The 24,786-nt window shown below is 45.3% G+C and overlaps 1 protein-coding gene across 1 annotated transcript in view; it reads right to left on the minus strand.

Moving 5' to 3' along the window:
- Positions 1-23,128, minus strand: part of JPH3 (junctophilin 3) — a 94,737-nt gene extending 71,609 nt beyond the window's left edge. The window contains exon 1 of the mRNA XM_084812816.1: positions 22,747-23,128. Coding sequence (XP_084668942.1) covers positions 22,747-23,128 — 382 coding nt within the window. The remainder of the gene's footprint in view (positions 1-22,746) is intronic.
- Between the last annotated feature and the right edge of the window lie 1,658 nt (positions 23,129-24,786).

A 24,786-nucleotide genomic window follows, 5' to 3' on the forward strand; every position in this document is an offset into this window, starting at 1 on the left:
TGCTCAGAGACTACTACATTTTTTTCCTCTCCCCTTCCCACCCCTTTTTCCTTGATTGTTGTGTCCTCTTACTTTGCAACCCTGTGGGCAGGAACTGTCTTAACTAGGTCTATGAAAACTACCCCAGTAGCCTTTTTGGCTAAGAGATGGGATAAAAATACCTTAAATAAATAATTAAATAATAAATTATTCTGAGTCCTCCCAAAACTTTGGGAAATTTTTATTAATACTTGACTTTGCAGCATTTTTAAAAAGAACGGGGGGGCTGCAACTGAATTTTCTTTTGGGGCGCTGGTGGGTATGGGAGTTGTTTTCAACAGGCAAAGACAAAATGATTTGTTGTTGTGATGTTGCACAAGGGCCTTTCCCGGAGCAATGGGGTCTGCTGGGGGTTCTACAAGAACGCCAGAAGCACTGAAAGCCAGAAACACTGCAGAGCAGTTCTACATTGGTCCAGAAGAGGTCAGTGGTAAGTATTATACAGGTATTATATACCTTAAAAGCAAACATTTAAAAAAGTTATTTATTACATTTATAGATCACTCTTCCTCCAAAAAGGGCCTGTAGCTCCATGGTGAACACAAGCTTTGCATGCAGAAGGTCCTGGTGCAATCCCCAACATCTCCAGGTAGGGCTAGGAAAGACCCCCTGCCTGAAACCCTGGAGAGCCGCTGCCGGTCAGCATTGACAATACTGGCCTGGATGGACCAAGTGTCTGACTCAGTAGAAGGCAGCTCCCTATGTTCCTAGTGCAGACTGGCTTACATATGTTTCTTAGGTGGTCTTCCATCCAGGCTCTCTAAACAGGGAAACACACACAAGCACACACAGGTTAAGATGCATTTAATCTACTCTGATTTCAGAATATGGGGTCCCTAAACCATGTCCAGTCCAGTATAAGCTTCCTTTCTATTCTGCCTGCTGATGTTCCATGTAAAAGCCTACCCTATCAAAATCATTGGTCCAAACTCTGCTGGAAAGGATCAGCACTACAGAGCTCTCATGTCACCACCTGGACACAAGTCCCAATCATCTCTGTATGGGGTCTCCAACACAGTGCCCATGGACACCTCTCTTTGTGACCACCAAGGTCCCCAGCTGCTCCTGATTTTAGGGTAATCTAGAGGAAGGGAGAATGTGCAGTGGGGAGGGGGTATACTGAAACTGTGTGTGTGTGTGTGGTTCTTCAGAACATAGGAACATCGGAACCTGCCTTATACTGAGTCAGACCCTGGGTCCATCTAGCCCAGTATTGTCAACACTGACTGGCAGCAGTCGCTCTTCAGGGTTTGAGGCAGGGGTTTTCCTAGCCCTACCTGGAGATGCTGGGGATCGAACCAGGGACCTTCTGCATGCAAAGCAAGGGCTCTGCCACTGAGCTATGTTTGCAATGTGGGGTGTGTGGTTCTTGTATGTGATTTGGGGATGATCTGCCTATTAATTTGGAGACAGAAATTGGAGCAACGAATTAACTTTAGAGGTGATTTGGGAAGAGTAATGGACTTGACCTTCTATGACATGCTGGAGCAGAAAACTGTGATTTCAGTGGCATGGCTTTGAGTTCTGGGGCTCACTCCCAACCTCTGCCTTTATACTCAGGTTTGGGAGCAACTTACTTATCTTTTAGTCTCGCCACTTTGAGTTGCTGGGATAAAGCATTCCATCCAGGCTTTCTGTCTTTCTGTGATAAAGAAAGCCAAACTACTATGCCCACTACAGCAGCCATTTTGTGACAGTGCCTGTGGCACTTTCTTTAAATTCCTAATGTGCCCACCAGCCCAGAAAAGTTGTGGGACTCCTGTGGTGACACTCCTTTCTCTTCCCTCAAACACCAGCTGAAGCCTACCTCTTCCAGGATGTCCTTTTCAGTACATGCAACAGCATTTGCTCACATTCCTCTCTTGTTGCCCTTGCTTCCCTCCCCACAACTGTTGTCATTAAGCATCATGGAGCAGGGACCCAATGTTTATTCGGGTCCCTCTGTAAAGAATCATATATATAGAGAGAGTGCAATATAACTCATGAATAATGAACAGCGGCAACAAGATGCAGCAACTAAATAAATCTTCAAAGAGAGTTTGCTGTTCAGAGGAGACCCCATACTTCTGAACAAGCAGGAGGTCAGGATGTTCAAGAGACTTTGATGTGAAGATAAGACCCTTCTTTGGCACCTGCCCTGCTACTGGCTTATGGTGGGACTGGAAAGCAGTGCCTTTTTCTTCTTGGAGGAAAAACTAGCTTGGTTGGCTTGGTACACCTACCCCTCGGTATAGAATTGCCACACCGTCCAATATTTAATGAAGGGAAATAAGCAAGGTTAAGAGTATCCGAATATAGAGTGAGCAGCCTGAACAAGTGACATAGTGACAAATGGAATAACAAACCATGGTTTTGCCATTATGAGAACCAGCAGCAGCAATCTTCAGGCTCACATTTTTCCACCTCCCCTTCCTTTGCATGTGAGGAGAGGAGATTGGAAACTCCTTTTTCAAACTTGCAGCAAACCATTGTTTGCCCAAATGTGGGAAACAGGTTGGCCTTCAAACCATTATCAAACTATGTTTTAGGTACCTAGTTTGAGGGCAAACCTCTTGTGTGCAAAAAGAGGGGAGGAGGAAGTCCACAATTCACCACTGCTCATCCTCATAACAACAAACCATGGTTTGTTATGATCACAGAGGGTGCTTCCAGTCAGACGAGGCTTTTTTTGTGTAATCACACTACCTCATTCACTGAATGTTTAAAATTATATTTTTATTAAATTTCACAAATATACAATATCATTAGTATTCCAAGAAAAAAACAGCCAGGGGCCCGTCATGAGCCCAGCGTGTTGCCTACCCCTTAAGATCATCATCAGCGGCCCTTCTCCATGAGCCCCTGCCAAAGGAAGTGAGGCGGGTGGCTACTAGGAGGAGGGCTTTTTCTGCTGTGGCACCCCGGCTCTGGAATGAGCTCCCTAGTGAGGTTCGCCTGGCGCCTACATTGTATTCCTTTTGGCGCCAGGTGAAGACCTTTTTATTTTCCAAGGCATTTTAGCATTTTAGCTTTCTAAATTTTTATCTTTGCTGTTTTAAATCTGTATTTTAAGCTCTTGCACTGCTGCTAGGTTTTATTGTGGTTGTATTGTTATATTGTGGTTTTAATGTTCTGTATATTTTAAATTGTTTTATTGTGTGCTGTTTGGATTTAATTTTTGTGAACCGCCCAGAGAGCTTCGGCTATTGGGCGGTGTAGAAATGAAATAAATAAATAAATAAATACCCCTGAGATACACGTTAGATCTGATATTGCAGAGCTTTTATGTTCCCTGCATACCTGCAAAAGTCGTCAGATCCTTTCCCCAGCAAGACAGCCTGAATTTTTCTAGCCAAATAGGTAAGGGCAGTATGAACACAACCGCACACACAGAGGGGATGGGGGAAGTGCCTATTGGGCCTATGAAATGCTACAGACAGAATATATGGAACTGTTGCCTCCTTTGATTTGGCCCTGCCCCCCGCCGCACCATGCACATAAAGACAGAGAAGGGTGACGGAGATGGAACTAGACAGATAGGGTTAATGGAGGATTTATAGGATTAGCGCAGGGAAATAGGGAAAGATTAGGGATTAGGATGAGGACCAAGAGGAGGGGACACCAACTTGGAGTTGAGGCTCATGCTGGAGGCATCATGCAGGAAAAATAGTGCTGGGCCAGGAGAGTCACAGTTTAGGAGACCCATCGCTGGGAGGAAGCTGCAAATGTTTCCATTGATGTGATGCATTTTCCAACACGCAACCATTTTTCCCCCTGACAGCAACTCTATGAGTCATGCAGAAATACAACAGGTACAGATAAGACAATGTAATGGGAAGCTGCACCTGTTGAATTGCTGCTGCCTGTCAAGCAGCAGCTTAAAGCATATGGCCCTTGTCAGGAAAAGAAAGAAAACAGTTTTGCTAGGAGCAGTGGGAACAACCTAAGCACATACCAAGTCAGACTGCTTTAAGAAGTGATGGGTCACTTTGCCAGATGGAAAAGGGAACCAGGGAGCAGCCATCTAGCTATGGCACTGAAGTATCAAACTGTGCGGATCAGAGACAAAATATGGCCATTCTCCCTCCTTGCACGTAGTGACGGCTTTCGTATTACTGTCCATGGCAGCTTGCTGTCATGCGTGACCCAACCTGAGCCAGAATGGCCCTGTTTCGCACGTACTGGCAATCCAGAGTACAGGTGGAGTATATGGGTTGTCATTACGTACAAATCCTGCACTATAGTTTAACGATGGGTTGTTAACCACGAACAACCCAGAGACTGATTGATTGATTACATTTATATTCCACCTTTCTTCCATCATGGAACTCATGGTGGCTACACGTCGTTCCCAGGTGGTCTCCCCTCCAAGCACTGACTAGACCCAGACCAGCTGCTTAGCTTCAGCAAGGTGGCTGCCTCATGTGCTTTCAGAATACGCCCTGGGACCAGTTCGCAAAAACAAACCATAGGTTTTCTTCTTGGGTTGTTTGTGGTTAACAACCCATAGTTAAACCATAATGAAGAGTTCTCACATAACGACAACCCATGATTCAACAACAACACACACTCAGTCTGTACTCTGGGTTGTCATTACGTGCGAACCAGGTTGATGACTCATCCTCACATGAAGACCCTGATGTCACAAAGTCCAAAGGTCCTATGGGGCCCCTTGACTCCAGTGCTAGCCCCAACCCCCACTGGCATCTCCAGAGAGGTTCCTAGGGTGGCCACTTACATATTGCCAAAAAAGAGGCCAAAATCAGCCTTCCCCAACCTGGCCCCCTTGGGACTGCAGCCCCATAATCATACTAACTGGGAATGATAGGAGTTGCAATCCCAAAATATCTGGAAAGTGCAAGGCTGGGCACGCCTGCGCTACTGCATGCATGTAGATGCAAATTTAGAAGTTATAGCTTAAATAGAAATGCAGCACAACTCGCCATAGTATGGACCCGTGTGCCTGCTGCTCAGACTTCTGCCAGGCGCTCAGTGGATGGGCGATTTCAAGGCCTCTGCTGCTCTCCCTGCTTATGGTTCTTTATCTTTCAACCAGACTTGGACTGAACAAATAGAGGACACCTTCAAATAGAGGACTGCCCACAGACAGCTCTTCAAATAGTAGGACAGGCTACACCAAGGCCCACCTGCAAACTACAGTTAGTATAAAATATGGCAGCTACACTACTGAATGGAACTGGACATGAATGATCATATTACAGCAGTATTGTACCATCTCGAATGGCTTGCAGTTCATTTCCAGATCCAGTTCAAGATGCTGGTTAACCTATATAGCTCTTCATAGCCTGGGGTCCCAGTATCTGAAGGAGCATCTATTCCCATATATTCTTGCCTATGCCCTGAGATCAGCATCTGAGGCCCTGCTCCAACAACCCACAATTCAACAAGCCATATTCAACCTGTACTCTGGGTTGTTGTTACACGACACGTACATACTGCCCCTACACAGTGTGATTCAGTGGATGGCTACTGATGAACAGACCTTTTCTGTGGTGGCCCCTGAATTGTGGAATGCTTTCTAGAAAGGTCCACCTGACACCTACTTTGTTGATTTTGAGCAACAGGCAAAACCCTTTTTATTCCCACAGGCCTTAACAACAACAAAAATGTTTTGACTGCTGCTTGTTTTATTTTTAATGATATGTTTAAAACTATGTTTTAAAACTATCCTTTCCCTGCTTTGATATTTATCTCTCTTTTAAAAATGATTTTAAATTGTTGTTGCTGCTTTTAAATTATTTTAATGTGTTTCATCATTGGCTTTATGTTCATTTTTATTATGTATATTGCCCATACCCTTCGGCAGCAGGGTGACTCATACATTGATTGCACTGTATTCAGTCACTTATTACAGGGGATCCAGGTATCACTGCTGAATGGTTGCATTCCAGCACTCCCTTGTTTTTTCAGATCTGATATACAATTATTTTGTTGCTGCAATTGTGCTTTCGTGCAAGAACCGCCTGGTGGTGAAGTCTGGGCAAGCAAACCACTATGAAAGCTTTAACCATTCCTTTCCACTGAATGTTTCCTCTTTGCAGGTTCAACCTATTTTGTTTCAAGGGTGTGTGTGTGTGTGTCTTTTCTTTCCATTATAGTGAATAGCTCTACTTCACTGTAATGGAAAGAATGTGTGTCCATGTATGTGTCAGGGATGCTTTGCCTTGGATTCCTGCATTGAGCAGGGGGTTGGACTCAATGGTCTTATAGGCCCCTTCCAACCCTACTATTCTATGATTCTATATACACACACACAACACAAAAGAATGAATAATTTAATATTTCCTCCCCCCTTCCCACCACAAAAGCTGATTAGTAAGGGGCGATTAAGGGGCAATCATTGCTTATCCCCCCCCCCCCACCAAGAAGCTGACCAGGGAAACAATAAAAATGGGATGAGCCTGCAAACACTAAAGCTTTCAATAAGCATTAGAAAGGATCTTTGCTGAATGGAAATTAACTCTGAGGAGACACTATAGAAGGATCTTGGCTATGCAATATAGCACTATATCAAGTGCTCTGTGGAACCTCTGTTTGAATTCCACTTCTAACTATTTGCAGAAAAGCAATCTGTCAGCAGTATCAAAGAGCTCTAGTGTGGGCTCAGGAAGTATCACCAAGTGGATGTCATAAAAGTTTTCTTCTTCCAGGGGGAATTGGTATCTGGAATATGATTCTCTTGTAGCCTGCAGCAAACCCATCCCCACTGCGGTGGGAGCCACCATGAGCAAAATCACAACTTGTCTTTTTGCAGCGGAGGCTGGTGGCTCCAATGTCAGTGGGGCGGTGAATGCGGTCCAGGCTTCAGTCAGAGCCAGTCAGAACTCTGAAGGAGCTCTCCAAGGTGAAACATGCTGGCTAGCTCCTTTACCGTTCTGACTGAAACCCAGAGCGCATTCACCGTCCCACTGACATTGGAGCCACCAGCCTCCACTGTCTTTTTGTGCTGCATTTTCACCAAAGTTGGATCATTGTTTGTGACTTTCAGCTCGGCTCATCGCCGCAGCCAGCCATCTCACTGCCCACAACTGACCCTTGCAAGAGTGTTCCCCACAGCATTTAACTACATGAGTGGAATGGAGTGGCTACATTTTAGGAGAATGCAACATCCATTATGTGGTCAGCGGCAGCCTTGCAAGACGCTGTGGACACAAGAACCTAGAGGAAAGGCCCAAATGAAGCTAATGCCCCGGGGGGGGGGGAATGAAGATCCATAATAAGAATTACAGGCAGCTCCTACCTTCAGGAGGAAACTGAGAGACCCACCCCAAGTTCCTTTCTCTCCATTCCTTTCATCCCCTTTTCTCCCTTCATACACACCAGTAGTTTGTAGACCAGGAGTGGGCGACTTGTGGCCTTCCAGATGTTTTGGCCTACAACTCCCATCAGCCCTAGCCAGTATAGCTGATGGTGAGGGATGATAGGAGTTGCAGGCCAAAACATCTGGAGGATCAAAATTGGCCCACCTAACGAAATTCTGCGCCCAACTAGGTTTTACTCCCATTCCAAATTGGAACAGAGCATTCTGGAAAACCCTCTGGGGAACGCAATTATGGGTGAGCCCCCTGTGCCTTCTTTATCTGACAAAGCACACATGAAAAAAATCAGTAGACTTATATGTTACTAGGATGCAATCACATGAGCAGCTTACTCAAATTCAAAAAAACATGGGAGAGTGGCTTCTTGCGTGCTTGCTCAGGAAGAAGGCAGAGCAAAGGCGGATGGCTCTGCTTCCATTCCCAGTGTTATGGCTGTGCAAACCATAAAGGAATGAAGCAAATTACTGCTTGTGGCCTCTGCTTCGGGAAAATATAGGCGCTGAGAACATACTTATTGCTTCTTAGCTACTTGAAAAAGGTAACATGGAAAACAGGGAGGCTTCACGGGATATAGCTCCAGCAGAAATTAACACAGTTGCTTCCCACCCCGACATCTCCTTTCCCCAGGGCTGCATCTTATCTTCTTCTTTCAAAGCCAGCATCTCAACATGTTTGTTTTGGGTAGCATCCTCATGGATGCATGAAAAGGTCAATTGCAAACAGGATGACACCTGTCTGCTTATTTCCCCAGACACAGCCGGATGAATTTAAACTTCTCTGAGTGCAATCCAAATTAAAGGATCACTCCTGCCTGGTTTTGAATTAATAAAATTAATCAGTGCATGTCAAACTTACACTTGGGTTAGGAATGCAGTTAACTGAAGGTAATGAAGTTGAAATGTACATGATTAATGCATTAACTATCTTCTCATTGGTTAGCATGAACTGAAATTTAAGCTTATCTGCTTATATCCTTAATAAAAATGTTTGATGTTAATCTGAAATTCAAATTTCACTTCATATTCAGTATTTGAATTCAGTTGGTAATTCAAATTCACGAACCCAGTAATGTTAGTTAGTTAGTTAGTTTATTACATATATGTATCACTACATATAACCAAGACAGTCCCTAAGCAATTTACACAGAAATAATAAAAGCAACAAAACAAAAACACCCAAATAAAATGCATATTAATGCTGGAGTAGGCAACTTGATGCCCTCCAGATGTTTAGCACGAGAAATCCCACAATTGCTAGCCATTGGGCATGCTGGCTGGGGCTTAATCCAAAACATCTGGAGGGCCACTAGTTGCTTTGTTGTTGTTGTTGTTCAGTCATTCAGTCGTGTCCGACTCTTCGTGACCCCATGGACCATACCACGCCAGGCCTTCCTGTCCTTCGCTCTCTCCCGGAGCGTGCTCAAGTCCATATTCATTGCATCGGTGATGCTATCTAGCCATCTCATCCTCTGCCGTCCCCTTCTCCTTTTGCCTTCAGTCTTTCCCAGCATCAGGGTCTTTTCCAGAGAGTTTTCTCTTCGCATTAGGTGGCCAAAATATTTCAGCTTCAGCTTCAGTATCTGTCCTTCCAAAGAGCACTCAGGGTTGATCTCCTTTAGGATGGACTGATTTGACCTCCTTGCGGTCCAGGGGACTCGTAAGGGTCTTCTCCAGCACCACAGTTCGAAAGCATCAATTCTTCGGCGCTCAGCCTTCCTTATAGTCCAGCTCTCACAGCCATACGTTGCTACTGGGAATGTATTCATTAGAAGCGTACAAAGTTGTGTCACGTTCACTGCGCAATGACAACAACCAATCTGAAATAACCCAGCCACAAAATATGAAATTATCAACTTGAAGTGATACCAGATCTCTGATTGAAGAAGCAATGAGATCGAAGGTGTGCTCTTCTGAATGGTTTAATGTCCAGCATGTCTCCAGGGGTTCAAACCAGCTTTTGGAGCTTTTCCAGGATGTTGGGCCTTTCTGCGTGATCATACAAAGGGTCGGCATGGTCAGGCAACTGCTGAGGGCCCACGTTCCAGCAGGAGCCCACTGGCAAGATCCCTCTGGAGTTGCTCCTCCCCTTCACCACTGCAACCTGCTTCTTCACCTGTCTCCTGCTCTGGCCCAGGCGATGGTGTGGAGGTGCTGTAGGTGCCCCTGTCTTCTTGCTCCCTGTCTCTCTGCCTATCATGCAAGCAAGTGGTAGCAATGATGAGGAAGAGGAGGAGCAGGAGGTGGTGAGAAGGGAGACTCATGGAGGGAGGGGACCTATTGAGGACGTCTTACCCAAGAGCCCTCCAAAACCTGGAGCTGGCAAAGCATTACATCTCCACCATCAACTTGCATAATTGGGATGATTCTACCCCAGTCACATGGCAATTCTATGATAACCCAACTACATACAAGGCATGCAGGGGGGGGGGACAGCCTTGCTGCTGTTCACTCACCCTTTAAAAAGATGTGCAGCACGCCTGTGTGGAAGGGTAGTAGCTCAGAGGTGGAGCCCCCGCTTTGCATTCAGAAAGTCCCAGCTTCAATCCCTGGCATCTCAGGAAGGGCTGGGGCCGCTCCCCTGTCTATAACCCCAGGGAGCTGCTGTCAGTCAGTGTGTAGCAAATGCTGAGTTAGAATGAACTGATCGTCCAACTTGATATAAAGCAGCTTACTATGTAGTAAGAAGGAGGTGGAGTTCAATACTCTGTTTATCGAAAACCCCTAAAACCTAGTAGTACCCCTAATTGAGAGTATGAACTGGTTGTTAAATTTGGGAAGGGGCTGCAGTCCAGCATTAAAACACATCCTATGCATGCAGAAGTCCCCCCCCCATTCAGGCCCTGGCATCTTCAGTTAAAAGGATCAGGTAGCAGCAGCTGCTGGGAAAAGGATCTCTAGAGACGCCACCAGTCAGAGCAGACAATACTGGCCCAGGTGAACAATAGCCTGAGCTTCCTGTATTCCAGAGGTGCAGAACCTCATCCATCCTGAGGTCCACATTCCATTTTGGAGAAGGTCTCGGGGGCCACATTCCAGTGGTGGGTGGGGCTGAAAGCAAAAGGGCGGAGCCTATTTTAGCTTCAAGCTCTTCCCGCCACTAACTAAGCCTTGGGAGACACATTTCAACCTGTTAGAATGCAGGGGCGGGGGGACTGCGGAAAAGCCGGGAAACCACCAAACAATCAGTGGTCGGGGACAGGGGTGAGACCATCTGGGGAACTGCAAAGACTAGATTGAGACCCTGGCCCTGGGGTCCATCACCCCTGCTGTATTCCCTTCCTATGTTTTTACAGATAGGGAGAATATACATTTTAATATTTGCAAGCACATTCGGGAGTATTTGCTTCTCTTCCCCAACCCCACCCCACTGCCACCCTTCACTTCATCTTAGCTCCCTAGATCCAGCTCCAGGTGACGATCACCTTGGTTGTAATATACAAGAATGGGATGGCTTATTCCGTTTGTTCCTCCTTTTAAATAGGCCCATCATCCTGAGTTCCTTCCCTCCAGCGGCTGAGTAATCGTTGCTCTGCTCGTTGGTGCCTGTGTGATTAAGCAACAGGCTGCTTTAGAAAAATACCAAGCATCAGGCAGAAGACAGCTGCAAAGGAGTAGGGGAGAGTTAAAAAGATAATTAGAAGAGGAGCAGGAAGAAACTGCTTTAACAAAGCAGAGGGATTGTGGAGAATGTTCCTACAGACAGTAGCAAAAAAATCTTTAGATGCTTTTGCAGAAGATGGAGTGCAAAAGAGGAAACTGACTCACTCGGAACATGGGAAAGCAAGGATACTGGGGCATATGGTGGGGGGGGAGTGCTATGAAGAAAATGGGCGGTGCTTTGGCTGGAATCTTTACTGAGCAGGGAAAGGAAAGCGCGCACTGCACCAGAGCTCCGACCTGGATTTCGATTTTTGAATAGCAAGGCTGGGAATATGCTGCATTGGCCGAGAACAGTGGATCTGAAATGCAGGATTCCATTTCCATGCAAAGTGGTGGTTTAGAACAATCTCAAACATATAGGCTTTTTAAAAATGGTATCCTGCAGGGAGCCAGATAGTTGCGTAAAAGCATCAATGGTAAAATACAAAAATTAAAACAGAAGGAGCCCTTAAAGGCCCAGCAGGGTGTAATTTGACTTGGAAGTAGTTGGTCCCCAGAAAGTGCACCTTTTCCAGGCAAAACTATTACCTCTCCCCCCCCCCCCCAACACACACACTGCAATCAAGGATGCATGTATTTTAATATTCGTGGATGGGTGTGGGAGTGCTTAGCCTCTAAGAATAAAAAAAAGTGCAAGTTTCAAACATTCACAAAAATGGCACAGGTTCAAGGAGGTGTTGAGTCACTTATCACTGATGTCACAGGCATCATGCAATAGGATTTCCTGAACCACATTCCATCACCACTATTACAATGGACCCAAGAGGGACCTGCAACAAAATATTGCAGGATGGATTCCTCCTGATCAGGGTCCCAGCAAGCCAGGCACACTGTCCTCCAGAATACGCCATTCTGTTCCCTGTCCCCTTCCTGTTCTTCTCTCCAGCAGACAGTGAGCATTCTGTGCCTCTTTGTTCAGCTGTGTGGGATGTTTTTGCCCCTTAATTTTTTTTCTAATGATTTTACATAGTTCTGCAAACCTTGCTGTTCACCTGAGTCCGCTGATGCCTCCCTTGTGTGTGTGAACACGCACACATGTGGGTAGGTGTTGCCTTTTTGGCAACATAAGGATTGGCACTCATTCCTGAACGTCGCAAATAGAGGGAATGATGCAAGAAGGGGGGAAGGGTAACAGCATTTTCCCAGCAACAATTTTTGCTACCTGAATTCTAAAAAAACGGACTATCTCCTTGTTACAATATTTAATATGCAATCAGAGACAAGCCTAGTAGGAGCTGTCATTTGATGCAGTAACCAGCTAATGTCATGTGCAATACACTCCCCCCCACCCCGCCGCTCCCAATATCCTTTCAGCATTTTTTGTTTGTTTGTTGAACACTTGGGCTCTATAGCCTCCTGAGAGAAAAGGCTTGTTTTCACAAGTGTCTTCCAAGGGAGAACTTTGTGCAACTTCACTCCAGCTCAAAGCAAAAGATCTGAGTAGCCATCACATCCTTGCTTTTAATGTTAGTTTCCTTACATTCACTTCCTAAATGTAACAGTGTTTGGTTTTAAGACCTATTAGAAGTTCTTCTGAAGTTAATCATCACAGCACCCATTTTATTGGCTCCTGTAATCTGCTGCGCACTTCCTTATTCGCACCTCATTCATTCTTGCAACAGCACTAAACTCATTTTCTACATGGGGAAGCTGAGGCTGAGAGAGGGTCACCTGCCCAAGGCTATCTGGTGAGTTTCTGGTTTGCCTGGGATTTGAACCCATATTCAAATTGGACAGTACTGACAATGTCATCTGGAACAAAACTAAACTGGAATTTGGGTTTGCTGTGAGGATTTCCCCCCTGATTACCTCTGTATGTATTAGCTTTAATATTACCATCTTAACATTATTTTAACAATATTAACATTATTTCCTGTGCATATTGGGACCAGCATACCTAAAGGACTGCCTTCTCCCACATGAACCTGCCTGGTCCTAAAGATCTACTTTGAGGGGCCTTCTCTGGGTGCCCCCACTTTCAAGAGACTCAGGAAGGTTCCTTTTTAGTGTTGGCACCCCAGCTTGGAAACATCCTCACCAGACAGAATGAGGAGGTTCCCACACGATTATCTTTCCGCCTCTAGGTTCAGATCTATTTACACTACAAGGATTTTAATGGAATTTTGCCCTGCTGTTTTGTTAATTTTACCAGTTGCTGTCTTACTGCTTTGTTTTATCACCTGCTTCTGCTGCTTGCACTGATTTTTCATTCATTCTGCTGCTTTTGTTTAAATGTACGTTTGTTTTGTTTTAGTTGCACAATTTTTAGAAGTTTTTGTGAGCTGCTTTGAGGATTCCTTTTAGGAGAAAAGCAAACATTAGTGAGAAAGGTCCGTATTCTAAGGTTCCACAAACTACATTGCACCAGTGTAAGGAACCTCTAGTGCAAGTCTAATAGTGTTAGCTTGCACAACAGGTTTTCCAGTGACCTGTTGCACAAGCTTATGCTAGCGCAACTTAATTTAGGTTGGTGAATGACACAGTAGGATACTGCCTAAAAGCAATAAATTTCTCTTCACAAAGTCTCAGTTGCTGTGGTCTCTGGCTGCTCTGGACTAAACTACTGCTGAGAGATGATACTCCTGTTAACTCATGAGGCGAAGGACCCATCCTCCAGGCTCACAGTGTGAATTCATCATCTGCAACAAAACCGGAACATACACAGCTCACAGTGAATACACTGTCTACTAAGGAAAGGGTGAATGGGATCATTTTACAAGCAGCCTGATTCAGGTCTCCTGTCTGCAACTATTTTTTACTTGGGGGGGGGCACACTGAGAAGAAAGGCAGAAGCTGAAAGCCTGCAATGAAACCCCTCCCCCTAAGAATATAAGAACATGAAAAGACCCATGCTGGATCAGACCAAGAGTCTATCTAGTCCACAAGTCTGTTCACACAGTGGCCAACCAGATACCTGTAGGAAAACCATAAGCAGGACATGAGTGCAATAGCACCTTCCTGCTCGTGTTCTCCAGAAACTGGCACAGAGGCTCACTGCCTCTGGTACTGCAGGAAGCATATAGCCATCAGGACTAGAAGCCATAGATAGCCTACTCCTCCATGAATTCGTCTACTCCCTTTTAAAGCCATCCAAATGGGTGGCCATCGCTATACCTTGTGGTAGCTAATTCCATAGTGTAACTATGCGCTATGTGAAGAAGTCCTTCCTTTTATCTGCCCTGAATCTCCCACCATTCAGCTTTATGGGTAGACCCCAAGTTCCAGTATTACAGAAGGGGGAGAAAAATCTCTATCTACTTTCTCCACACCATGCATAATTTTGTACACCTCTGTTCTGTCTCCCCATAATTTTGTACACCTCTGTTCTGTCTCCCCATACTTGCCTGAATACCCTACTAGCCAGCCAGTAAGTTCAGTTTCCTCACCTCTTTTGCCTCTAGGCTGCTGCCAGGTGCAGAACTCCTTAATGGCCAAGACCGGAGTCTCCTGTTGCTGACCTCCCTACTTCAGATGAAATATTAGGGAGAAACCCTCCCAATGATAAGAGTGGTTCACTAATGGCTGCTTTAGAGAGGCTGTGGAATCTCCTTCCTCTGTCCAAAGGAAAGCTTTGACAGGGAGCCTCTGTCATGGGATGCTTTCAAACAAAGGCTAGCATGGACCAAATGCCCCTTTCTGACTTTCTGGCAATCAGCTGCTATGTTTTTTTTCCCCAACAGGAACCTTTTCCATGGCACAAGGGGCTGACATGGTGAGGGGAAAAGCACGGGAGAGACTCTCTGCACCTCCAGCACGTGGGTGATGGAGGCAGGCATCACCAGAGTAATTCAAAAGCAGCACAGGGAGCTGTATCTATGGCAATACTCAAGCAGGTTGCTTAGAGAGCAGAGAGCTGCTGAACACACATCCCCAAGAGCTCCATCTCCCTGAGGTGAACGTCCCTGCCACTTGGACCAGCCCTGCGTGAGAAGTTCAGTGCAGCCATCAGCGAGAGAAGGAAGTCTGCGAACCATGCCACCGCTGCCTGCCATTCGTCCTTCTCTTTCTTCTGTAGCACCTCCCAGTGAATGAAGGCCTTTATCGTTCTTACCTAATGACAACCCTGCACAGTAGGTTAGGTTGAGAAAGCCTGACTTGGCCAAGGCTTTAACGGCCACTTGCCCAAAATGCACCGTCAACTGCATCTTACCAGCTCGATTCCCAGTCCTGACTCCTGATACAAACCAGGGCAATTCTGCTGTGCTTCTGATGGCTGGATCAGCACTACAAATTGCTTGATGCTCCCAAATGCATTCAGCTGCCTTTTTATTTCTAATATGCTTCCTGCACAGACCAGAGTGTAATCTGGCTAATTCTCTCTCTCTCTCTCTCTCTCTCTCTCTCTCTTTTTGCTGATCCTCAAACTCAGTAATCCTCATCACAAACTCTGTGATCTCATCCCACTTCTCAGCCTAGTTAAGGCCTTTTGTCTCTCTTATGCAATGCACTATGATACATTTACTAGCACACAGAGGTGAATTGAAACAGTTAAACAACACTTACATGGACCATTAGTTTGCTCAGATGCTTCACTATCACAAAGAGAGTCTTAGGCTGCAATCCTATACCAACTTTCCTGGGATTAAGTCCCATTGAACCAAATGGGACTTACTTCTATGTAGACATGTATAGGATTGCACTGTTGAAGGGAGAAATACAAACAGGGAAAATGGATAGAGCGCACACACTGTATATCTCTGGAAAAGAAACAAGCCCTCGCTATCTTCTTTGGGAAAATCTCACAGACACCATGGTTAGAATCTCTTAGAGATGATGCACACCAGCCTTTCTCAATCTGGTGTCTTTCAGATATGCTGGACTGCAACATCCAACCATGGCCACGCTGGCTGGGAATGATGGGAGTTGCAGTCCAATACATCTGGAGGGGACCAGGTTGGAGAAGGCTGATCTACACTATAAAGTTATGTCGTTGTTGTTTTACCATTTTAAGTCATCACTTCCCTCAAAGAATCCTGGAATTTTAGTCTAGACACATGAAGCCGTCTCATCCCAAGGCAAACCATTGGCCCTGCTAGCCTAGTATTGTCTAATCTGATTGCCAGAAGGTCTCCAGATCTATAGCCGAGATCTTTCCCATTAGCTGACCATTTCATTGCAGATGCCAGGGAGGGACTGAATGTAGGACCTTCTGCACCTTTTGTAGACCTTCTGTGTGTACTCCACCACTGAGCTGTGTCACTTCAATTTTTGGTGAGGCTGTGAACAGCTCTCTGCTACCTAGTCTTCCTCATGGAAGAAAGCAATAGGCATCTCACATGTGTGGTAGCTCTGAGCTCATGTAGCCAAGTTCACATAGGGCTCTGGATTGGGATGCAAGTTTTTAATCAGTGAATAGGTGCATCTTCACACAGCACATAGTTAAGTGATGGAACTCACTACCAGAAGATGTAGTGATGGCCACCTATTTGGATGGTTTTAAAAGGGGGTTAGACAAATTCCTGGAGAAGGTTATCAATGACTACTAGTCCTGATGGCTATATGCTACATCTAGTATCAGAGGCAATATGCCTATGTACACCAGTTGCTGGGGAACATGGGCAGGAGGGTGGTGTTGCACTTGTGTCCTGCTTGTGAGTTTCCTGTTGACAGCTGGTTGGCCACTGTGTGAATAGAATGCTGGACTAGATGGTCTCTTGGTCTGATCCAGCATGGGTCTTCTTATGTTAGATGGAATGTATACTTTGGCTTAAGTTACAAACCCTGTGCACTCCATTGGCATGCACAGAGAAAAAAACTAACTATTGTGCCTTTTACAAAGGTGACTGGAAGATGTCGCACTGTCCAAGAGAGTAAACAAATGCTAGGTCATCTTAACAATAGGAAAGAGAGTAAGGTAGAAAATATTTCTCTCTTATTTATTTACTAACTGCATTTCTATACCACCCAATAGCCAATATGCTCTCTCTTTCTCTCTATCTACACATACATACACACATGCCTGAGTTTGGTGTCTAGCTCGGGTCACTGTGCTAAAGAAAAAAAACACCCTAAATCTTGGATGTAGAACAAATCAGCCAAATTCAAGTCAAAACACTATTATGTTTTAATCACTTTATTTTGTATCCCAAATTAGGTGCAAAATTGGGTGGGGAGGAACTGACAGACAGTACATATAGCTCTGTTAATAGTCAAAACCTATAACAATTCTGGCTAAACATCTTACATGTGGAAGGAGAACCATCTTACATCCAACCTGTCATTATTTCCTAGATAATCAATTTATGTTAGTGGAATGAATGGCTCAAAAAAGTGGAGGCACCGGAGAGGGGGAAATACCTCCCTGTTTCCATCTGATATTTGTTGTTGTTCAGTCGCTAAGTCATGTCTGGCTCTTCATGACCCCATGGACCATAGCACGCCAGGCCTTACATGCACATATATCTGATCACGGTGCCAGAGTGCACCCTTGGTGGACTGGGATTTTTTTGACATATTTGAGCATCAGCTTTCAGCACACCCTGATAGAGGATTATGTGATTAACCTGGAGCATGGTTAGAGTGAGTTTGGAGATGCATGTTTGCTACTCAGGTGAGGACAGAGTTAAGTGATGGCTTGCATATGGGAAAGAGCCATTACAGATCAAACACAGCAGGCAGATTTTTTATATGATGCCTGCACAACTATGACCTAGCAAGCCAAGCTTCGGCCACTTATGGTGGCTCCCCAGGAACTCAATAGACCTCCTGTGTTGTTGCCTGCATAAAATAGGGTGGCTATGAAGCATCTGGCAAGCTGGGTGGCTACATTTGCCTCAGTGGGTTAGAAATTCTGCACTAAGTACCTATTTCTTTTCCAATAAGATTGGAAGGACCTATGGTTATAGGTAAGAAGATCAACTGATTGACTGACAACTTGTTGTTTGGGGGAGCGAGGGACCTCCTTCACAACTGCCATCAGGATGTGCCATTGGGGAGTGCATTGGTTGCAATAGACCAAGGATTGGGCTCAGCAGCACCCTTTACTTATTTCAAGGTAGGAGGGAATAGAGAACGAAATAAATGGAAGTCTTATACAACAGGGCTCCGTTGGGTTGGTTACATGCCCTGTCAGCTCAATCAGTAGACTGGGTTGTTCTCCAAGGTCCTGAAACATGAAGCAAGGTGAGGAGGAGGAGAAAGATGGAGAAATGACAAGTGTGCTTTTTTGAGATGCAATTACTAGAAATTAAACTTGGAGGAGTTTTTAGAAAATATTCTTAAGGATTGGCTAAGCTAATCTGAGTTGCTAACGTCAGGCTGACATAGTCTCTACAGTATTGCTTAGTTATTTCCAGGAGTGGGCCGTCTTTTTGGTATTGTTCAGTAAGCTCTGCTTGAATTTCCAAATATAAAGCAGCTAAAATAGAGATTGCAGGGACACATGAAGTGCCTGAAGGCTTTTTTATATATATAGACTGTAATTTTCAGACCTAGAAACCAGTACTTGCTTCCCTGCTTTATGTCCTATTGCTTTAACATCCATTGCTTTGGCTCCTAGAAAGGTTTGTGCCCAAGAAATGTAACAGCTTGCTTGTTCTTGATATGAGTGCATGTTTTAAGAGAGGAACTGCTGATGGAAATGTATGTAGTCATGGCCCTGGAAGGGACCACGAGTCCAAATTCTTTACTCAACACAAGGAAGTTTGTATATGAAACTATACTGAAATTTTGTCTAGGGGAGTGAGTGTGACAATAGCAATGTGGTTGTGGATATGCTGTGTCTGACTCATAATGCAAGTGTATATGCGCCAGAAAAGCAAATGTGCAAGTATGAGTACATGCAGGTGGACAACTCCAGTATGATATGAAGAAGAGTGGACTTGAAATGTTTTTCATTTGAGAGTCAGCGTGATATTCTTTATGACAATGGGATATGTCTACATCAGCCAACCTCAGACAGCTGCCCTCCAGATGTGTTAGACTACAACTCCCAGCATGGCTGGCTGAGGATGCTGGGAGTTGTAGTCCAGCACATCTGGAGGGCACCAGGTTGGGGGAGGCTGTTCTATATGGAGGCATTAACTGTGCTGCTGTGATGCGATTGTGTGCTCGTGAGCAACTATGAACACGGTTCCTCTCCTGTCCCTATGTAGTGTTTGTGATTGTGATTGTGCGATCTATGTCTCTGTTTGTGTCAAGTGTGTCTGAAACATAGGAAGCTGGGAAGCTGCCTCATGCTGAATCAGCCCCTTGATCCATCTAATCCAGTGTTGTCGACTGGCACCAGAGTTTCAGACAGGGCATCTTCCCCAGCCCTACCTGGAAAAGCTGGGTATTGAACCTGGGATCTTCCACATGCAAAGTGGGTGCTCTACTACTGAGCTACAGCCTTTCCCCAGTGCATCAAATGCGGAGGTGTGACCATCTGTGAGTGGGAAGGTGTACACCGGGTGACTTCTGTGTGTGGCAACACTGAGGTGTATGCATGTGTGTGAATCTACACATGTGCCTAAAGAATCAGAGTGCCTGCGGAGGGAGTTCTGAGAATGGCAAATAAAAAATTAATGTGTCTCATTGCAACAGGAATGAGCACGTTCTATGTAATGGGGGGAGGGGAGCCATGCCCCCTCTTTAATGAGCTTCCGTCGTGCATTAAAAACGTGGTTGTTCAGGCAGGCATTTGGGGTGGATTAGGGTATTTTAGAAAATGTTTTTACTGTAGAATTTTATTGGTTTAAACTGCTTTATTGTACACTGTACATCGCCCAGAGTGGCTGGGTGACCAGCCAGATGGGCAATTAATAAATTTAATAATAAATAAATAAATAAATATGTGTGTCTAAGCAGCATGAGGTGAGCAAATGATGAAAACAGCTATTAGGAGCCCTCATTCCACATTTATGCTAAAATGGACAATACACCAGTGCTTTAAGTGCAACAGTGGTAATTTGCAAATTATGGCAAAGTCTTGATACCAGCATGGTCCCTTGTCTCCTTCATCTCCTTCATAAGAAAATGTAGGTTTTGAGTTCAGATCCTCAATACACATATGCTTTTCTTTTTCTAAACCTGTTAGCAAATGTTGATCTGCTTATATGTCTGATATAAGACTTTTAAGACATGGCAGGTGGCAGATAATTTTGACATCCCAGGAAGTGATGAAGCTAATAAATCAGATGGATTAAAGAGATGCATATGCTTTAATTCGCAATAGCTGCCTCTTTTCTCATGACAACCAGGGAGCCTTTCCTTCCTACTGTAATATAATTACCACATGTACATCCGGACTCTGTTGTTATCCAAATGTAGGAGGTGCATTAAGATTGATAATCAGGAAGCCTGGAGATGCTCTCTTCTAGCTAGTCTTACAACTTCACACTGAGTGTTTAGCTTAGTTTCTAGACTGACAACCATAGGGCTATTCAGTGGCACAAAATAAGGCTCTACATTTCCCCACCAAAGATTTTCTTTACCACTGATAAGTAGATTGTTGCTACCTGGTCATTTGCATCACAACCACCTTGAAGTTTGTTTCCCCCCTTTCTTTCTAGGTCTAGGCAGGATTAACCTTACCTGGCTACCAGCTCTAAAATTTATGTTTGATTCTTGGATTATTCAATTTGATTTCCTATGTTGAGTGTGTGTGTGTGGGGGGGGGGGATTCCACCCAGGTTTCTTTAGGAATTGCAGTGTTGCAGTAAGACACCACCATGATGATTTCTGAATAAAGGTATGGTCAGGCCAAGCAACTTCTAAAACATTCATCCCTGGGGTACTAGTTCTGAATCTTGGCTTTGGTCTTGTCTTTACAGAAAAAAAATCCCACGTAGTCAGAATCTAAGGCCTTAGGGAGTAATAAAGGCAGTGCAAGCACAGCAAAAACATGTAGAATGTATCCAGATGATGCACTGCTTAAAAAAAACCAAAACCCTAGATGCTCAATAAACGTAACTTTCAGCTCTAACCATTCAAAGGTACATTCATAACCATGACACAGGTTGTAAAAGCAGGTTTAGGGAAAATTTACTCATTTCCCTCCCTGCCTGCCTGCCCACCCCCGTTAGCCCAAGACAGCAAACTCTACTTTACAGTGTCATATTTTGAGTCTCAGCATCCTTTCTGCTTTTTGGTCCCCCTCTCCCTGCCAATCTGGTCTTTCAAGACCGAGGATAGAGGCCTTGTACATTTTCTTTTTCTCCATCTAAGAGCTTTAAGGCAGACAGAACAACTTTGGGACGGGTGGGTGGGGGGAGAGGGAGGGAAGCATGCTTTTACAGCCACATAACATTAAACCAGAGAGCTCCGTCATGGCTTCCTCGAGGTTCTAGTGAGCAGGTCTGAACCCTACTACTACATGGCAAGGTTAGCTTCGGAAACCATCACTGAATGCAAGATGAAGTGATTCAGCCAGTTCCAGGAGAAAGGCCGCTCTTTTCTCCAGAGAAGCCTTCAACATTGACTCTGTCCATACATTTTTGTCTCCGTCTTTGCTAAATAGGCTTCTCTTTATTCCATCCTCATCCCCACTCATGCCCCTGCCCCCAATAACACCTGAAGTGACATTCTGAGCCAATAACAGCTGTTCCTATCTGCCTCCAGGTTTCTCTACATGCGAAAATGTGAAATCTCAGCAGAAGAATCCTTTATGAATTACAATTGTTTGCCAGATGAGCTCTGGATGTATTGAACTCTGAGCTTGGAGGGAAATTACAAAAATTATCACAGTTTGCAATGTGTTTTAATCCTGGCGAGAATTTCAAAATCTTTGGACAGGATTCTCCAGCACTGAGTTTTGTTGGGTCGCATGTGTGTTTTTCCTACTCAGCCTAGTTATTGATGATCCTACAGGTTTAAGGTGGTGCATTTAGAGCACCCTTCCCCAAGCTGGTGGCCTCCAGATGGGCTGGACTACAACTCTCAGAATCCCCAGCCAGCAAATGGCTGGGGGATTCTGGGAGTTGTAGTCCAACCCATCTGGAGGCCACCAGCTTGGGGAAGACTGATCTAGAGTCATGATTTCCTTTCAAAGGTGGTCCTGCAATGAGACAGTCAGGTGACCACCTCAGGTGGCAAACATACAGATCTGACCCATAGGACCCAATCCACCTGGAAGTTCTCTTGCACAAGCCTCATAAAAAATGACTAGAAGCCACCCATCGCTCCCTGGTGGATTGTACCTCAGGTTAATCAGCAGCAAAAGAGAGCTGTTGGATCCTTTGCTTCAGACACCAAAATATATCTTGGGCCTGCCAAATTTCCTCTTGCAATCCAAGCCAATTCCTTTCCACGTGACCTCTTTGTGTTTCCTCCTTCCTCACATGCATCTCTGGACAACCTTTGTCTTCTCATGTTCATTAATACCAATTTCTAAGCTCTTTTCCATATGCCAAAGTGCTTTCACCAACTTATCTCATCCCAAGTGTCATCCCAGGAGGGCTTGGCTGAGATAGCCACCAAGCCACACGGCACTAGATTCCGACCTGCACCCAGTTCTCTCACTTCTGAATCCATTCTATCCAGCAAGCCATGACTTGAAACAGGCCTTCTGTGAAGCAAGTGGCAGAGAACTACAAAAGACATCGCTCTGACCCCAGCCGAACTTTAATGACTACACTGAGACATTGCCAGCACAGGATGCTTTTTCTGCCCCTTAGGAAACTGTTGTAAGGCTGATGTTCTCTGGGAGCAGGACTTTCTAAAAGGATTCACTACAGACCAATGGGGAAGAAAAAGGACAGAGGACTGATTGGACCAAACCAAAGAGAAGCAGCAGCAAATGTGCCACTTACCTCCATCTGAGTAGGTCTCTGTTCCATAACCATCCTGCAGTCCGTTGCTCCAAGTGCCTTCATATCTGGCCCCATTGCCAGTGCATTCGCGCACCCCGTAGCGTCCCTTAAATCCATGAGTCCACTCGCCTCTGTACACCCATTTCCCTTTGCTCTCCACACCAATCCCGTGCCGCTTGCCTTGTGCCCAGCTGCCCTGGTAGGTGTTGCCACTCGGCCAGGTATAGACGCCCAGCACTTCAAAGCCATGACTCCAGGAACCTGCATACTCGCCTTGACCCTTTGGGCCAGTACATATTCCATGTCCATGAGCCTTGCCATCCTCCCAGCCTCCACAATAGGACCCTCCATCGTCAAAATTAAACCTTCCCCCACTGGACATGCATGTAACTCAGTTTGCAAATTCTCAAAAAGGTGGGAAAAAAAGAGCCAGAAAAAACAAAAACAAAACACCACCTTAAATAATGCACCAAATTCAAGGAGCCGCTTGAGTCAATTCCTGCTGCTTGCACATTTCTCTAGGGTTAGGTTCCGGATCCGTCCTCGTCTTCCTGCTCTGGAGACTGTATTGGACCAAAATAGGAAGAATTATATTGTCAAGAGCAGCAAATCAGGCAGGTTTTGGTGCAAATGAGTCTCCTTTAAAATCATCCGAGGCAAAACCCAGGGAGGGAAACCATGGAAAAAGAAGGCCAAGTGCCAACATTTAAGAATAATAATTCCTGGTTTGGGGGGGGGGAGAAAAATACAACACACAGGCAGGAAGGGTCTTAAATCCCCTTCTGTGACCTCCACCTGCTGCTGTTTTGATGGTGAAATTGATCAGCAAGTCCAAACCACAGCAGCATCTTGATAGTTGTGTATTTGCTGGAGAGACTCCTGTATCAGCAGCAATGCAGTGTCTGTGTCTGTCTCAGTCTCACGCACTCTCTCTCTCTCTCTCTTACACACACACACTCACACACACAGACACACACACAGACACACACACACACCTACACCTCACCCTACAAAAAGAACTGTTCTCATTTTCTTCCTCCCCACGCCTCCCTCTGCCACCACCCCCCGCCCAGCAAACCTCACTCCGTTAGATCTCAGCTTGCTTTTTGGAATGAGTCCCACATTTTGGCTTCAGAGATGCCCTTTCGGGAGGGCTGGTTTCAGCAGGGTGGCAAATGCGGGAGGCGGAAGAGATTCAGGAGGGATGGAAAGAGGCCCCTTTTTGTAGCTCCCGTCTGGGAGGGGCAGAAATCTTCTTGCATCCCCACCCTTCCTTCTCCCCTCAGTCAGTCCCCTCACCCCCTTCTTCTTGTCTTCCCAATGGATATAAATCTTGCTTATTAAGGGGAACAGATCCTAGTCTCAGTGTGTGTGTGCGTGTGCGCGCGCGTGCGTGTGAGTGAGTGTGTGTGTGTGTGTGTGTGTGAGAGAGAGAGAGAGAGAGAGAGAGAGAGAGAGCGAGCGAGCTTCTTGGATTTAAAGGTACAGGAACTGCGTAACACACGTTCCTCCCACCCCAGCAAATCTCTCTATTCTCTTTCACTCCCTTAGAGACAGGAGGCTAAAAAATCTCCCGCAGGCCATAGAGATAGCTTCCAGGGGAGAAAAATGCATTTAGAAGGCAGGTTGGAATCTACCGGCCTACAGAAGGAGGGGATTTCTAAGGGCGAGCAAGTTAAGAGAATGGCTTTACACATTTATAGCTCAGTCCTAACGGAGCTTCTTCGTTATTAGCAAGTGGAACCGATTTCAGTAGGAGAAGCAAGCAGGCGGGGTTAGGCTTGCTGCCGTTTCGTTGTTGCAGATGACTTTCTCTGCTGTCCCACTAACTCTGGCAGATTGCAACCACTTATTATTAGATCTGCAACACTTCACGTAAAAAAACAAACTTTGTGGATTCAGTCTATTGCTGACGCTTTCCCAGGCTGTCTGAGAGAGGTGGGGTGTTTTGTTTTTGGTACGTTAATAACGTTCTCTGCAACATCTGGACACCTGGGAGATCACACATTTGTCTACAGTAATGGGGTGATGTTAACTGAA

This window comes from Heloderma suspectum, chromosome 8 (genome assembly GCF_057233095.1).
Source record: "Heloderma suspectum isolate Gila_16-S chromosome 8, 16-S_ref, whole genome shotgun sequence".
Classification (NCBI taxonomy): domain Eukaryota; kingdom Metazoa; phylum Chordata; class Lepidosauria; order Squamata; family Helodermatidae; genus Heloderma; species Heloderma suspectum.